The sequence below is a fragment of the Periplaneta americana genome, chromosome 9 (assembly GCF_040183065.1).
Source record: "Periplaneta americana isolate PAMFEO1 chromosome 9, P.americana_PAMFEO1_priV1, whole genome shotgun sequence".
Taxonomy (NCBI): domain Eukaryota; kingdom Metazoa; phylum Arthropoda; class Insecta; order Blattodea; family Blattidae; genus Periplaneta; species Periplaneta americana.
In genome coordinates this window covers 57,874,138-57,890,906 of record NC_091125.1, presented here as the reverse complement: position 1 = coordinate 57,890,906, position 16,769 = coordinate 57,874,138, and the positions used below count along the sequence as shown (strand labels likewise).

Here is a 16,769-nt window from a genome sequence, read left to right as displayed (position 1 = left end):
CCACAGTCAGGGCTGAGCAAAATACTGACATCCAAGTATTTCAAATACAAATACAAAATACTTAAAATAATTGTATTTGAAATACAAATACAAAATACTTTAAAAAAATTAACCAAAATACATTTGTATTTCAAATACTTAAACTACATTTGCATTTCAAATACTCGATACAATATATAGGCCTAAAGAAATAAGAATATTACTGAAAATCTAAAATATTATATTAATATTAAAAGTATTTTTACCTCGAAGTTTTATATAAACACTGTAACTGAACTTCTTCCTTTTCCCAGTCAGCAATGAAATTATGCTACATATGAATAATTACTGCTCCCTTTCAAAACAACCAATTCCTCAAATGTTCATAAGATAAGGATCCCCTTGCTTGTGAATGAATAAATCCTGCAAAACAGAACAGTCTTTCTACAGGCGCAGAGGAACACAAACTTGTATTATATTTATAAAAGCTTGTTTCACTGTTGATAATTCTCTAGAGTGCACAGGGTTATCCCTTTTCCATTGAAGAATTGTATGAGCTCATGCTCCACAGCAGACAAGTTCTTTTCGTTTTGAATTTCAAAGTCTGTTTTACTTGAGCTGAAAACATAAAAATTGTATTCATCGTCTGAACAGACCAAAGATGTAGCAGACAACTGCTCAGCTGATTTCACACACATATTCTGTATTCTCTTCTTATCACTTAGTGAGGAAATGTCAGGTAGTCATCTCATCTTCAATGATGGGTGGAGCAAGCTGCCAAAAGCTCAATTTTTTTCTGGGAGCAGATCAAACATCACTTTATATCTTGATGAAAGTGAACTTATTAGGATTGGAGTTACTTGGAATAGACGGCATAAATTACTAGGTAACAGAATATGTAATCCGTCCTTAAGGGAAATTAATGTTGACAAAAGTTGGCTGTAATAGCACGTCTTCTCATTTTGCATTAAATTAAGGGCTAAGGCAATGGGATTCAGAACTGCACAATATTCTTCAAGGTATTGAAACTCAACATGTTTGAAGGTTGGCAATCCCAGTTTTTCACATATGCTGTTTATATCATGTTTGAATTGCAATATTTGAGAGATTGAGTCATAAAGAGAATTCCATCGAGTTGGGCAAGGAAACTTTAATGAATATTTCAAGACATCTGATATAATTTCTGAGTATTTGAGTCTCCTAGACGCATTCCATAATGCTAAACATTTAGCAAGTGTTGGGTGATGGATCCTTGATGCTGTTGGAGATTTCTTCATGGCATTCAGGAAATCAGTTGTGGCAAGAAAACCAAGTGTATGGCTAGCACAACTGAAATGGGTAGGCAAATAAGACAAAAATTCATTCTTCAAATCCAAATCCAAAACTTGAAGAACAAGAAGAAAAAAAAAAGTATTTTGAGTATTTGAAATACAAAATACATCAATTTTATGTATTTAAATACAAAATACTTTCGAAAATCCTTACAAATTACAAAATACAAAATACTAATGTATTTCAAATACGTATTTGAAATACATGTATTTCAAATACTACCCAGCTCTGCCCACAGTATGTAGTTGCCATTTAAATCCTGTCGTGTGGGTTGCGTTCATTTTGCCCACCACTGGTCAATACCTAACCATTCCCAGCACACATTCACTATCACTTCATACGTGTCCCAAGACTGTTCTTGCACTTGCTCTTCAACACCAAAGAAGATCTGATTGTTCCTCCTTTTCTCTTCTTCTAAATATTTGACCTTTTTTAATAGAATGTTTTCCTCTTGAAGATTTTCCAGTTTGCTGTTAATACTGTCGATACACCAATAGTGAGTGTTTTGATTGTTTACACCATCAGTGAGGTGGAATTACGTCTCGTCTAAAAGAAACACGAGCTATGGGTCAATTAAACCTTAAGTTGCCGAAGAAAAAACCACAAACATGCCCAGTTGCTGAGAAGTAAAACATTGTGCCATTGGTCAGTATATGTAATAGAAGTCCTGTAGTTCCGAAATATTGAAAGTATTAAGTTGCAGGACATGGTGGTATACCGAAAATCCTACTTCTGAACTGTCACTGAAAGCCTAAAAGTTTATTCTTGCTACATTACCGTATCTAAACTTTACTGTTCAGCCTTTTTATATTGGAACATTTTATTTGTTTTATTTCGTTAGAATATCGGATACTTTACACCTAGTAGTTATTTTGTTGGTTATGATATTTTCCTATATTTGGACCTATGAGAGTCATTTCCAAAGTAATGCCTCCTATTTTTATTTGTGTTGACCTATAACATCTGTGCCGAATGTTAGTGGCGTTGTAGAAAAGGTTGAACCTTCACGCTATGTTCTGTTCATTTGGTTGTCGTGTGACAGATAGCGGCAGCAGGGCAGTCTAACAAAATAGCATTTGACATAGGTGCGTAAGAAACAGAGGTGTGTTATTGAATTCCTCACTGCCGAACAAATTTCACTCACTGACATCCATTGACACATGCTAAAGGTGTACGGAGACCATACAATGGTTGCGAGCACAGTGAGGCTGTGGATGGTGCATTTTAACAGTAGCGAAAATGACAGTTTTGGGATAGGCAGGGTGTGATTGCTTTGGGCGTCTCGGAGCCTGGAGAAACTGTCAATTCTGAACACTACAAGCAGATGTTGGCTAAGTTAGGAACCTGGATTTCCAGAGTGACACCAGAGAAGGGAAGCTTACGCTTGCAACACAATAAAATCAGGCCCCATACCAGTTTCGCGACCACCGAGCATGTTGCTAAATTTGGCTGGACTTTCCTTATCACATCCACCATATAGTCCGGATGTAGAGCCTTTAGACTTCTATCTTTTTGAGCCTATGAATGATGGACTGCATGATCAATATTTTACAGACAAGGATGCTGTCATCCCAGCTGTGAAAAAGTGGTTTGCCTCTGCTGGTTCAGATTTTACAAGTGTGGCATACAGGCTCTTGTTCATCGCTGGCAAAAGTACATAACAAAGGTGATGATTAAGTGGAAAAAAGGTGTATATAGTTGAAATCTTGCTCTGTTTAATTGTGTTATTATTCTCTCTGTATCTGTTGTAGTTTCCATGAAAATAAATAGGAGGCATTACTTTCAGAACGACCCTTGTAGTATTAGATTGTAGTTATAGATGGTTAGATCAAGGCCTTGTTCCATAAAACCTAATAGTGTTGTAATACTAGTGTTAGATTTATCTTGCCTAGTTTTACTGGAGATTTGATGAAATTGGCCAACAATTAGAAATATTCAAACACACATTACTGAAATCATTTTACTTACATTTTCATTGTTTGAAGTTGAAAACAGCTATATATTTCTACATTTTATGATAATTCATATTTTTATTCCACACTTCGTTTAAGTACTACTAGCGGTGATTCATGTATCACCAGTGGTACGCATATCATAGGTTGAGAATCACTGCATTACACTTATTGTTTTTAGCTTTGTAACTTTTATGAAACAGGTCCCTAGAGGATGTTTTTAATTAATGTTATTTATTTTTTCATCATTATAACCCAGACAAATTCCAATGTTTTCTTGATTTTATTGGGTTTCAATACTGGCCCTTTATATGTGATGGTTCGGTAACTTCTTTTATAAATTCTTGTTGAGTTTTGTATTTCTTTCGTGCCTGATCTTTCTTAATTTTTCATTAATTATTTTGAATGTCAAACACCTTGCCTTTTTGAAGTCCATGTAACTGTTGTGTTTGTCTGGCAACATTTTTAAAATCTTTGTGGTGTATGTATTTCAAATTCTATTTTCAAAATAACGTGATTGGAAAGACCGCACACACCTGCAAGCACATGTTTACTACTGACAATATCTAAAGGTAACAATCAGGGCTTGTGCTCTGTAGTTAATTCCATAGCGAAATATGATTTTTCTTGTAGAAGTGCTGTAAAGCATTCAGTCTCTCATAAAATAAACCAAGTCTGAAGTTAGATAGCACGGCACACACACACACACACACACACACACACACACACACATACACACACACACACACACTTTCACTCACTCACTCACTCACTCACTCACTCACTCACTCACTCACCCACTCACCCACTCACTCACCCACCCACCCACCTACCCACCCACCCACCCACCCACCCACCCACTCACTCACTCACTCACTCACTCACTCACTCACTCACTCACTCACACTGTGGCGCTACAGTTCTTGTACAACCTTGGCTGCCCTACATACAATATCCTTCCAGGTACTTGTCCTCTATTGCCTTCCTCATATCTTACTTCTATCCTATCCAGAACATGCTCCAATCCACCAATACATGTTGCATGCGGCCTTCCTCTAAATCTTTTTTCTCCTGGTTTACCATGCATTGCTTTTCTTGGGATTCTTTCATCGGGAATCCTGTATACATGCCCCAACCACTGTAACCTCTGCACCTTGATTGATGTTACTAAGTCCATTTCATTATAGAGTTCGTAAATTTCTTTATTTGTTCTTGACCTCCACTCACCTCTTTCGTTTACTGGCCCAAAAATTCTTCTCACAACTTCTCTTTCACATGTATTTCTTTGTCTTTCATCCGTCTTTGTAAGTGTCCAAGTTTCACTTCCATACATCACACTAGGTCTTATTATAGTTTTGTATACATTTGTTTTAACTTTGCTTGATAATTTTTGTTAAGAATTTTTTGTAATGAATAATAGCTTTTATCCCCAGATGTACTAACAACTCAAATCTTCCATGCCTTTGTTAAAAAAGGATGAAAGCTGTCTAGGCCTGTGTGTGACATATACATTCACACATATGTGTAGTCTATATATATATATATATATATATATATATATATATATATATATATATATATGAGTCATTCCACATCAAATCGCACAAATTTAACCTCGAATTGACTTTCATGTCTCTGATTTAGATAAAACAAATTTTACACATTCTATGGATTGAAAAAATAAATGCGTGTTTTATTATTGTTGTCTATATCAATTATTGTAGTAGATATATGTTATTAAAGATTCCGAAATAGTTCGCGCATCATTATTGTTAAACGTGATTATCTCCACTAATAATCATCACAGAGATTTGCTCTTAGTCTCAATTGGAAGATAACAGTACATACCTTGTTCTTTGCATAATAATATAAAAATATAAGTTTGTCAGTTTTGTTTTAAAGAACATTTAAATACATAAAAATATGTTTTAATGGCAGCGGCTTACTTTAAAATTACAGAAAAAATCCTTAAATACCTTGAAATTATTTTAACCACCCTTAAAAGAAATCAGAATGCTATTCTGAGCTGTTGAAGAATAATTAAATGTTTCACCAAGCTGCGCGTCTTGAGTTCACGGGCTGCAAAAGTACTGTTGCAAGATGATGTGCAGGTGCAGCTCTGGATGAGAGTCGTGTGACCACTTTACACTGTTCTACGGTCAGAATATCACTCTTTCACGTAATTTATGTAATGTAGTACTATATTTAAATATTGTTTGTGTAAAATATACACTTGTAAGAATGATAACTACAGTTTACACAACATTACACTTTCAAAACTAATCACCTACAACCAATTCTATTTAATGTCCACCACTTTACTCTCATTTTGAAGTGAATTGTTCTTTATTATGGCCTGAGATTTTGTCAGTGGAACAAAAGAATAAAGTTGTAAGATATTTCGTACCATTCTTGCTTGTTGGTACCATGAGTAGAAAATATGGCTATGTTATTTGTATTCACTAATTGTAAAAATTTAAAAGGAATATTATAAATAATATTAATTCCATCGAGCATTAATTTAACATCATTTTCATTATGAACATAGACACAAACTGAGTGCGTGCCACTTGTTCCAGGGAGTACACATTCCTTTGGTCTGAGTTTGAAAATTTTTGAATACCCTATAATAATAATAATAATAATAATAATAATAATAATAATAATAATAATAATAATAATAATAATTCTTTATTTATACTGGCAGAGTTGAGGCCATAGGGCCTTCTCTTACACTCTACCAGGTCACAAAGTATACAATCAGTGAAAAAATTTAACAAAAAGTTAAAGAACAGAATACTAACATATTAAAAAAAAATAATGATAATAGCATAATAAATCGACACAAAACAACATGAAAATAATACCATAATAGAAAAAAATGTAAAATACATTGAAATATAGTAAAAGCAGTTCATTTAGAACAAATAGTTAATATGAAGAACGTAAGGAAGAATATAACAAAATGGAATGTAATAAAATAATAAAAAAGAAGAGAAAATACGAAAATTAATTAAAATTCACATTAAAAAGGGTATGATAATAAATTCATCTGGTGATCAAGAGAACAAAAAGAGGAAAGGAAGAAAAATTATATATATATATATATATATATATATATATATATATATATATATATATATTTTACAAAACTATCACAGAGAAAAGGGCTTATAACTGAAAGGAATCAGAATTGAAAAAAGAAATGCAATTTTAGTTTATTTTTTAAACTGGACAATGTCTGACAGTCTCTGACATGTTGTGGTAGAGAGTTCCAGAGATGAGCTGCAGAGACGGTAAAAGATGAAGAGTACAAGGATGTTCTGTGTTTAGGAATGAAGAGTGTGATATGGTGTTGTGAGCGAGTATTTATTTCGTGATATGAGGATAAATGTTGAAAACGAGAAGCTAAGTAGCTAGGGTTAGAGTTTTGAAGAATATTGAAGAGTAAAGCGAGAGAGTGAATATTTCTTTGCTCTTTGAGACGGACCCAGGACAGCATATTTAGTGAAGGTGTGATACGGTCAAATCTATTTACGTTGAAAATAAATCGAACACATGCATTATGAACACGCTGTAGTCTGTCTGTCAGTCTCCTGTTAAGGTCAGTGTAGAAAATGTCACAGTAATCAAAATGAGGCATCAAGAGTGACTGCACTAAATTCTTCTTAAGAACCGATGGAAGGAAATTTCGAATTCTTTTTAGTGTGTGAATTTTCATAAAGTATTATTTTACATGTGTGTGTGATTTGAGTATTCCAACTTAAGTTTTTGTCCATGTAAATTCGTAGATTTTTTACTGTATCACTGTAAGGGATAATAGTTTCATTCATTTTAACAGGATATAAGTCACCTGTGTTTAATTTACTTAAAAGTCGTTGATGCCCCATTATAATTGCCTGTGATTTCTCTGAGTTCAATTTTAGTCCAAATCTTTTCGTCCATGAAATAATTGATTTTAGGTCATTGTTAACTTCATTTATTGCATAATTTAATGCCGATATAGGTGCAGAGATATATATTTGTAAGTCGTCAGCAAATAGGATATGTCTACAGTGTTTAATAGATTGTGATATGTCATTTATGTAGATCGTAAAAAGTAGAGGTCCAAGAACTGAACCCTGTGGTACACCTGCACCCACAGTACGCCAGGAAGAAAAACGATCACAGACCCGCACACATTGTTGGCGTACTTGTGGGTAGGAGGTAAACCACGACACTGAATTTTCTGATAGATTAAGGGCTCGGAGCTTGAATAGTAACAGATCTGTGTCAACTGAGTCAAAGACTTTGCTGAAGTCAAGAAGTGTCAAAATGGTCAATTTTTGTTTGTCGGAGGCTTTCTGTTTGTCTTCCATAACTTTAAGTAATGCTGTATTTGTGCTATGTCCAGTTCTGAAGCCTGTCTGATACTCCTCAAGTAAATTGTGTTCGTTCAAAAGGTCCGTCAATTGTTTGTGAATAATGCATTCCATTGCTTTTGACAGGCTGGGCAGGATGCTTATAGGACGATAATCGTTTAGGTTTGAAGGATTATTATTTTTAGGAAGGGGACGTACATAAGCTTTCTTCCATAGGGTCGGATATGTCGAGGTCATAAGCGAGGCATTAAAGATGTATGTCACAGTTGGCAATATTACGTCTATGATTTTACACAGTAGAACAATGCTGATGCAGTCAACTCCTTCAACCCTACTTTGATATACGGATATTGCTCTTTGAAATACTGGTAAGTTTTCTTAAGATTACACAGTATTAATCTTTTCTGTTTGTGAACTCTCTTTCTATCTTCTTTGACTGAAACACAATTCTTTTTGTCAGTCATAACCCTCCTCACATCATCAGAATTATAAAATTGAACAATCTTTTCTACTATAAATGTTCCCCAACTTTTTCCCGATTTAGGATTAGGAGTAGCCCCTTTTCTGCTCCTATTTGTTTAGAAATTCGTATCATGTGAGTGGTGATATTAAAATGCTCTTGAATTTTACTGTAGGACCAACTTTCAAAAATTGTTAATATTTGTATTTTGTGATTTCTGTCGTCTGTTTCCTGGAAGAAGTCTATCAGTTTCTGTATTATATCGAAATTATTTGAATTTTCAGCTGAAGTTGTCTTTTCTGTGATATGAAATATTTTATGTTTAAGTGTATCTGTAACTTTCTGCATTTTTTGTTTTAGATAATTTTGTCTTCTTTATTGGCGATTCTCAATCATCACTAAGCTCTCACACATCTTCGATATATTATTTTTAAAGTTATTTCTTACTCGAAAGCAGTCTGAAATCAGTGTAGTTTTATGTAAAATATAATAGATTATAATAATTTTTTTGCATTTTTAAAGTAAGCTGTTATAAAAAAAATAATTGTTTAAAACGTTACCCTCTAAAACAACCCCATCAATAAATCAATATAATATTTCATTTGTTCCCATTTCAAATGACACCAACACTCAACGTCTATGATGTATAGAATCTTAACAATGAGCATTTTCATAGTGCGTTGCGCACGAATTTCTCATATAATTAGAAGAGTATAAATAGTAAATATTAAAGTATGATCCCAGACAAAATTACAGACCTCTTATTTTGATCTGCACAACATATTTTAGAAGATTTAAGCAAATACTAAATGGTTACGTTTCATATACAGGTGTTTGATTTGACGTGAAATGAATTACATGCACACAACACAACACGATACCTACTCCGAAAGACTTAGGAATTATTGTTGAATAAATTAAAGGGAAACTGCAAAGTGTTGAAGGGACATTAGGTGCTTTTAGAACTAGAGGTTATCTGTTTATTTACATATAGTAACACCGCACTACTTATAATGTATTACTCCCTCTCGCTGCGGCTATTGCAGCTGTATGCTCCAGCGCATGGTCTCACTCAATGTGAGCCTTCCGACCCGAACACACTATCAGTAAATTATTTGCACAGCGACTTCTTATTTGAATAGCATTCTAATACCAATGCAGTTCTACATAAAACATTTCAAAGAATATAATAATTTTTCCCTTTTTAGAAGTAGGCCCCTGATATATTATAAAAACGTATTTTAAAAATATAACCCCCTAAAAGGGGCCCATTTTATGTTTTGATTGAACACTAAAAATTAGTATATAATACTGCAATTATTGCACTTTAAAACGATATAAATACAGAATTTCTATGATTTATAGAATCTTCAGTATAATCATTTTCATAATATGTTGCATCCTAATTTACGGAAAAAGTAACATTTAATAAATGAGTAAATAATTGTGTCAGCCCGAAAAAAAACACAAGGGTTATTTAATTTAATCAATGGAATATGTAACAAAAAAATTTGGAGCAAATACTAAGTCACCTTGATTCGTAGGTGTTCAGTTTGACATGGAATGACTCATATATTTATTTCTACAGAGATTGGTGTTCCATAATCTTATGATTGGTCTTGTAATGTCTGTGTGAAATAAGTTGATGAGAGTGACGTCTAATAAAAAAAGTTTTGTTCCAGAAATTAATTCATTAGAAATATAATTCTTTGTAAATCCATAATAATTAATTTCATTATTGTTTTGTTTCACAGTGTAGTGTCCATTAAATATCGATATAAGGACACAGAATACAAACCACTCAATGGACTTATACCAGGACCATTGTTCCTAGTGATGTTAGCGTGTGTTACCATAGTCACTCAAATATCACAGGTTAGTATTCTTATTCTTCAAATCAATTGGAAATTAAGAATGGTTTTAAGAGTTTTTCATGCATTTTCTCAGCGTGACACATTCTTTATTACCACCAGTGTGGTTTAAGGATTAGCAAGTGAAACTCGTATTTCAAGGCTTTGCTTGGATGTCTATTCCTGTTCCTTAGGTTGATTACGAGGTGGGGTTTTTTCCTGAGGATTTCCTGAACTATATGATGGCAATTCCTGAAATTCATCTTGCAAAGTACGATCACATTATCAGCAATTTGACTGATGCTAAATAACCGTGCGATTGATACATCATTATTAGAGAGTGGAATTTAGGTAAAAACCTATTTCTTTCCTTGATACATACAGGCTTGAGATTTAATATTTGTATTGTTCATGAAAATATAGGTATAAATAAAATGCCTATTTCGACGTTAGTGCCTATTTTTAAGTTTTTCTTTTAATTTTTGCATCATTTTTCGTAACTGTTTACTGTTTTTCTTAACATCCTGTACCGTTTACATTCCAAGATGAATAACAACTCCTTTCTAACAGTAAACAACACAATAGAGAAGTACCTCCGGGCCACCCCTTCTCATTCTTACAGTCTTTCATCCTAAAATTCCAACTTTCAGTCGGCCTGGGTAGCGTAGTCGGTATAGCGTTGGCCTTCTGTGTTCGAGGTTGCGGGTTCGATCCCAGCCCAGGTCAGTGGCGTTTGAGTGTGCTTAAATTCGACAGGCTTATGTCAGTAAATTTACTGGCATGTAAAAGAACTCCTGCGGGATAAATTAATATTGTTATTGTTGTTATTATTATTATTATTATTATTATTATTATTATTATTATTATTATTATTATTATTATTATATTTTCTTCTGTCTGCCAGCAATTTAACACAAACTCTCTGGGTTATACCCGAAAAAGCATTCTCTTACATTCCAAGACAGATAACAACCCCTTCCTTTTTTCTCACCATTTGTAAGTACAGCAGTGAGCAACACAATAGTCACAATAGATGCTGGTCATCAATGGTGAAGCAAACTATGGAAATCTGATTGGTGAATGAAAAAAAAATAACTTAAAGACAGAATATCTTCATTTTGTGTTTGCATGTGTATCCTTGTAAAATGTGAAATGTAAGTTTTTTTTTTTAAATCCCAGAATGTTGCATTAAATAAATGTTGAATGGTATATTAGTGACATTTTTTAACAAAAAAAGCCTATTTTTTTGTTTTTGTTTTATAGAGCCTAAATAAAGGAAATTAAGAACCTATTTTAGGCGCCTAAAATGCCACTTTTTAGGCCTAAAATTCCGTTCTCTAATCATTATTAAATAGTCAATAAAAACCCCTATCTCGTTTTCATTCTCCTTGCACTGCTTTAAATTGCTGCTGCTGCTGCTGCTACAACCATTTCCACCCCCACCATTATCACCGCAACCCTAATTTTCAGTATAAAATTTGTATTTTTAGAAATTTAAGGAATGATTTTGGGACTTACTGCTTTAATAAATGGCGCTTGGCCCAGTATGGCTCTGAACTCTTCAATTGACATATAATTTCCATGATTTTACTAAAGTTAAAGAAAACTATAAGGTATAGGCATTTAAAGATCAAAACCAATTTAAAATAATGAAAAATGTGATCAGAGAAACAACAGTAATAAAAAAATACGGATCTTCACCGCATGTTTCTCTAATAGTCGTTACTTTCTGGATCACCCTCCTACCTAACATGCATTATCACTTCTACTTCCAACAAGAAAGAGCAAAGATTAAAATATTACAATATAATCTTAAACCTTAATTTCCTGCAATAATATTTGGAGACATGACATTAGTTAGGAATTACGGAAATGTCATGTTAAAAACGGAGAAAGCAGGGGTTAAAGTTAAGTGAATACCATAGTTTAATGAAGATTGACATATCATTTAGTTTTAATGTGTATACTTTACAGTAGAACCTCTATTATCCGTGATAATGAAGGGGGTGGACTGAACGGTTAATAAAAAAAATCGGATAATCCGTACCATAAAATATTTTCGTAAATGAAGTGAATAATTCTTGAAGTTTCGTAATTTCCACCGTACTCTTGTGTTTAACATGCCAGATAGTGGATCAGAAGTTCACTAATTTAAGTTCGGTTGTCAAGGACCTGTTTTTAAGCGACAAGAAAACTCCTTGTAATGGCTGTAAGCGGAAAGATAGAAATAGTAGAGGTTTCATGTTGTAGATTTACATGCTCTATACACTTTATCCTTAATTTTTATTAAGTCGTGCACAGTTGTAACATCAGTCTCGTATTCTGATGCCTGATGAGCCACAGTTTCTCTTTCCCAAATCACTGGATTATATGCATTTTTCGATACTTATCACAAAAGTTTTCTTTTGACATTCATGGAATACATTTTATGTAGAAGTTGTACAGTACGGCAACTCGAACAATAGACCAAACTGGAAGAGAAAGGCTTGTAATAACACTCTCTAGAAAAAAAATACGTACTAATATAACGTATAGTAGTAGTTCATTTGTTTCTGTAGCAAAAAAAAAAGGAAAAGAAAAGGAGAGTGAGCGAAAGACAGTCGGATAATCCGTCAATCGGTTAATAGGGTGTCGGATAATCGGGGTTCTACTATATATTACTTGCTATATGTTTCCATTCAATTATGGTAATAACTTCATTTTAACTCTGGTTTTCTACGGTTTTAGTAAATGGCGCTTGGCCCACTATGGTTCTGAACCCTTCAATTTTATTAGACTTATAGCAATTTAAATTAGGTGGAACAATTTGGATCTTCACCCCAGTTCTACAGAAAATTAGGTATATTTGTGATGTGTGAAAAACAACTATATTATTAACACAATCATGCCTTGCTTGCATAGGCAATTCAGACACTGAATAATACCATGAGTCTCTTCATTAAGTATTTGAATGATGTGTGAATCTCCATTTTATCTCCGTGTGTTTATATATAGTTACAAATGTAAATGTTAATTTGTTACTTGTGAGAACTAGTTATTTATAATACAGTGCATATTTTGTTCTGTGGAATATTTATCTTCTAATATGTCGAAATATTTCAGATTTATCTAAATATACAGGATGTTAGGAGTTTGAGTTCACAAATTTTAACAGGAGGTTCTTTGTATAAAATGGAACCAATACTTCTAATGAAATATTTTTCTACAACGCATAGTTCAATCAATTAAAGATAAATTGTATGGAAAGTTTCGTTGCCAATGTTTTCATTTATCTTTCAAATTCTAAGGTTTACTATGAATTTCGCGATAGATATTAAAAACATGTACAATTTATGTCTTTGTCTCTTTTGCAGGAAGTGAACTGTTTACACACAAATAAAGGCTCAAATTTTATTATCTGTATGTTCCATGTAACTAAATCATTAGTATTGTATGTGCCTTAATTTGTGAATAAATACCATGAGTCACTTTCTGCAAAAGAGACGAAGATATATTGTTCATCTTTTAATATCTATCGCGACATTTATAGTAAACCTTAAAATTTCAAAGAGATATGGTAACATTGGCAATGCAACTTTTGCACACAATTTATTTTTTATTCGTTGAACTATGTGTTGTAAAAAATATTTCATTAGAAGTATTGGTTCTATTTTATACAAAGAACGTACTGTTAAAATTTGTGCACTCAAACTCATTACACTCTGTACACAGGGTGATTCACGAGGATTTATGGCCACTTACGGAGCTTATTTCTTAAGACATTCTGAGCAAAAAATGTCATGTAAACATATGTCCTAACTTCAATATTTTCAGAGTTAACACTAATTTGAAGTTGTTAGTAAAACCCTTTTTTTTTTATTTAGTTTGAAGGGAAAAAGAACATTACGAATTGAGAATTAACTATTCAGACGTATCGTTCCTTTAAGTGGCTAGTGTTCTGAAGCTAAAAATGTGTTGTTAATTGCTTTGTACAGATTTTGTTTTTCAATTTTTAACTAAAAATTACATTATTCTCACGCATTTATCACAAAAATTGTTACAAATCATAGGACTTTAGAAACTTGATTCTTTACAGTTTAATTATGCATCTTAGTGTACAGTCTTAAAGAATGACAGGAGTGACGTGATTTGTAGCAATTGTGATAAATGCGTAAGAAAATGTAATTTTGTAGTTAAAAATCGAAAAAAAAAAAAATTCTGTGCAAAGCACCTATGGAATTCACAACTCATCTTTAACTTCTGAATACTAGCTAATTAAAGAAATTATACTCCTAAATAGTTCAATCTTTAGCCGTAATATTGTTTCACTCTCAAAACTAAAGAATAATGGTATTTTACAATCTACTTCAAATTAATGTAAGTCAGAAAATATTGGAATTAGGACACATGTTTATATGGCATTTTTGCTTAGAATGACTTCCGAAATAAGCTCCGTAAGTGGCGGTAGATCTTCGTGAATCACTCTGTATAAAGGAATTTCATATTGTGTCTGAGATCATCTTCTATATCATTGCGAGTTAATTTATGGCGTCATATTTGATTTAATGTAAAAAAACTGTCATGTGCGACAATCCATGGGTTAAAGTTTCCAAACATTGTAATTTTTTTCTGCCAAAAAAGAAAAGGATGTCATCAGAAGTATATTCTCATCTTTAAACACGTGACAAACTTGGATTTGGGTCATAATATGCACTGTACTTTAGTCGGGGATAGCCTCTTAAGAATGACACCTGAAACACCACGTTTAAATGATAGGTTCTTGGTTTGTGCAAATTTAAGAGGGAAAAAATATTTTTTTTGTCTGATTTTCAGGCAGTATTTTCCCAGGAATTTAAAATACTACATCTTGGAGTTGGAGTCTTCTGTTTCTTGTCAATACTCATTACCTGGGGTCATGAAGAAAGGGAGCTGGTGAACTTAGCCATACAAAAATGGACTCAGAGCAGTCAGACATTAAAACAAGAATAAAGTTCTTGGTAAATAACTACTGTAGCATCATATAGGACCGTGCGTGTACTAGTAGTGGCACCTTGCCATGGCAATATTTTCAAGTTTTTGTAGGAGTTGCTACGACTAGTTTCAATTGGTGTTTATAAGTTTTCATAGTTAAACTGAAGAAATGTCTGAAATTATTATTATTGAATGCGGCCTATAGCAAAGTTGGAAAATACAGGATTTATCCTAAAACACGAGGAAGAAGAATGGTCAGCATGGATTTCGGGGGGCTATTCATGTGAGAGTCAATTAGTAACTGTATGTAAGGATGTAGAAGATGGAATAGATTCCAGTAGCCAAGTAGATGCAGTGATTATTGACTTTTCACGCGCATTCGATGTAGTCCCACACGATATATTGTTGGTTAAACTACAATCAATGGGGATTGACTTCAGAGTACTCCAGTGGATCAAGGAATTTTTAACTTGTCGCACTCAGAGAGTACGGGTAGGGGAGGAATTATCGAACCCAATTGAAATTACTTCCGGAGTCCCACAGGGGAGTGTCTTGGGGCCTCTTCTATTCCTGGCTTTTGTAAATGGTCTGCCAGTTAATATCTTGTCTAGGGTTCGCTTATTCGTGGATGATTGTATGGTATACAGGGAAATAAAAAGTTATGAAGATACTACTCTTCTTCAGACTGACCTAAATAGAATAAACAATTGGGCAATAGCCAACAAAATGAAAATAAATTCTCTAAAGAGCAAAGCCATCAGCTTTACAAGGAAAAGAAATAAAATAGTCGCATCGTATACGTTAGGGGGTGAAATCATTCTGGAAGTTAATAAATGTAAATACCTCGGAATAACATTTAGCAGCGATCTCGGCTGGGGGGAACATGTTACAGACACAGCGGGAAAAGCATGGAGAGTGTTACACTTAGTGATGAGGGTACTAAGAAAAGGCTCTGATAAATCCAAAGAGATTGCATATAAATCACTAGTACGTCCAGTAATGGAATATGGTGCTGCATGTTGGGATCCTTACAGATTAGAACATATTAAGACACTGGAAAAGATTCAAAAACGGGCTCTCAAGTGTTGTCGGAAAAATTCACCATGAAAATGGGACACACTCACGGACAGGAGAACGCGAATTCGATTATGGGCACTGTTCAAAACTTACAGAGGTGAACCTGCCTGGAGAGAAATAAAAAATAGGTTGCAACTGCCAAATTACTCTTCAAGGAACGACCACTCACCTAAATTGAGGGAAAGAAGACAGAAGACGGACACTGGAAAGTTTTCTTTTCTCAATCGTACTGTCAGGGACTGGAATGCTTTACCTGCAGACTTACTAAAGGCTTTACCAACAACCAGAAACGTATTTAAAAATAGGCTTAAGGACTTTACTAATAGACGATAATTATACACAGTATGTAAAGGGTGTAAATGATATTTTGTTATTGAAGTGTTGTATCAGTAAAGAATTATGTTGTGTCAGTGAAGTGTTTTGTGTCAGTGAAGTGTGTTGTGTCAATGAAACGTGTTCCTGTCAGTGAAGCTTTATAGTTTATAATGGCAGTACAAAGTATTTGAACAGTGAAATGTTTTTTAAGTGTTAGTGAAATCAGGATAGAATCAGTGAAATGTGTCGTAGTTCCAGTGCAGTGAGTGATTTGACAGCGAAATGAGTGTAATGTGGAAAGGTACTTGTGCAGATATGAACATATCATACTCGTGGGTTTTAGTTCGAACTTAGTTTTAAGATACAAATTAGATTTATTTTAAATGTTATTTTAAGTGATCGTGCTTCATTTAATTTAGGATATTCCCTATTATTATTATTATTATTATTATTATTATTATTATTATTATTATTATTATTTTTATTATTATTA

General features: G+C 33.4%; 1 protein-coding gene across 1 annotated transcript in view; it reads left to right on the top strand.

Annotated features, from left to right (window-relative positions):
- LOC138705582 (man(5)GlcNAc(2)-PP-dolichol translocation protein RFT1-like) overlaps positions 1-16,699 on the top strand; it is an 84,537-nt gene extending 67,838 nt beyond the window's left edge. Inside the window, exons 12-13 of the mRNA XM_069834185.1 lie at positions 9,839-9,959; positions 14,747-16,699. Coding sequence (XP_069690286.1) covers positions 9,839-9,959; positions 14,747-14,902 — 277 coding nt within the window. The 3' untranslated portion in view covers positions 14,903-16,699. The remainder of the gene's footprint in view (positions 1-9,838; positions 9,960-14,746) is intronic.
- The last annotated feature ends 70 nt before the right edge of the window (positions 16,700-16,769 follow it).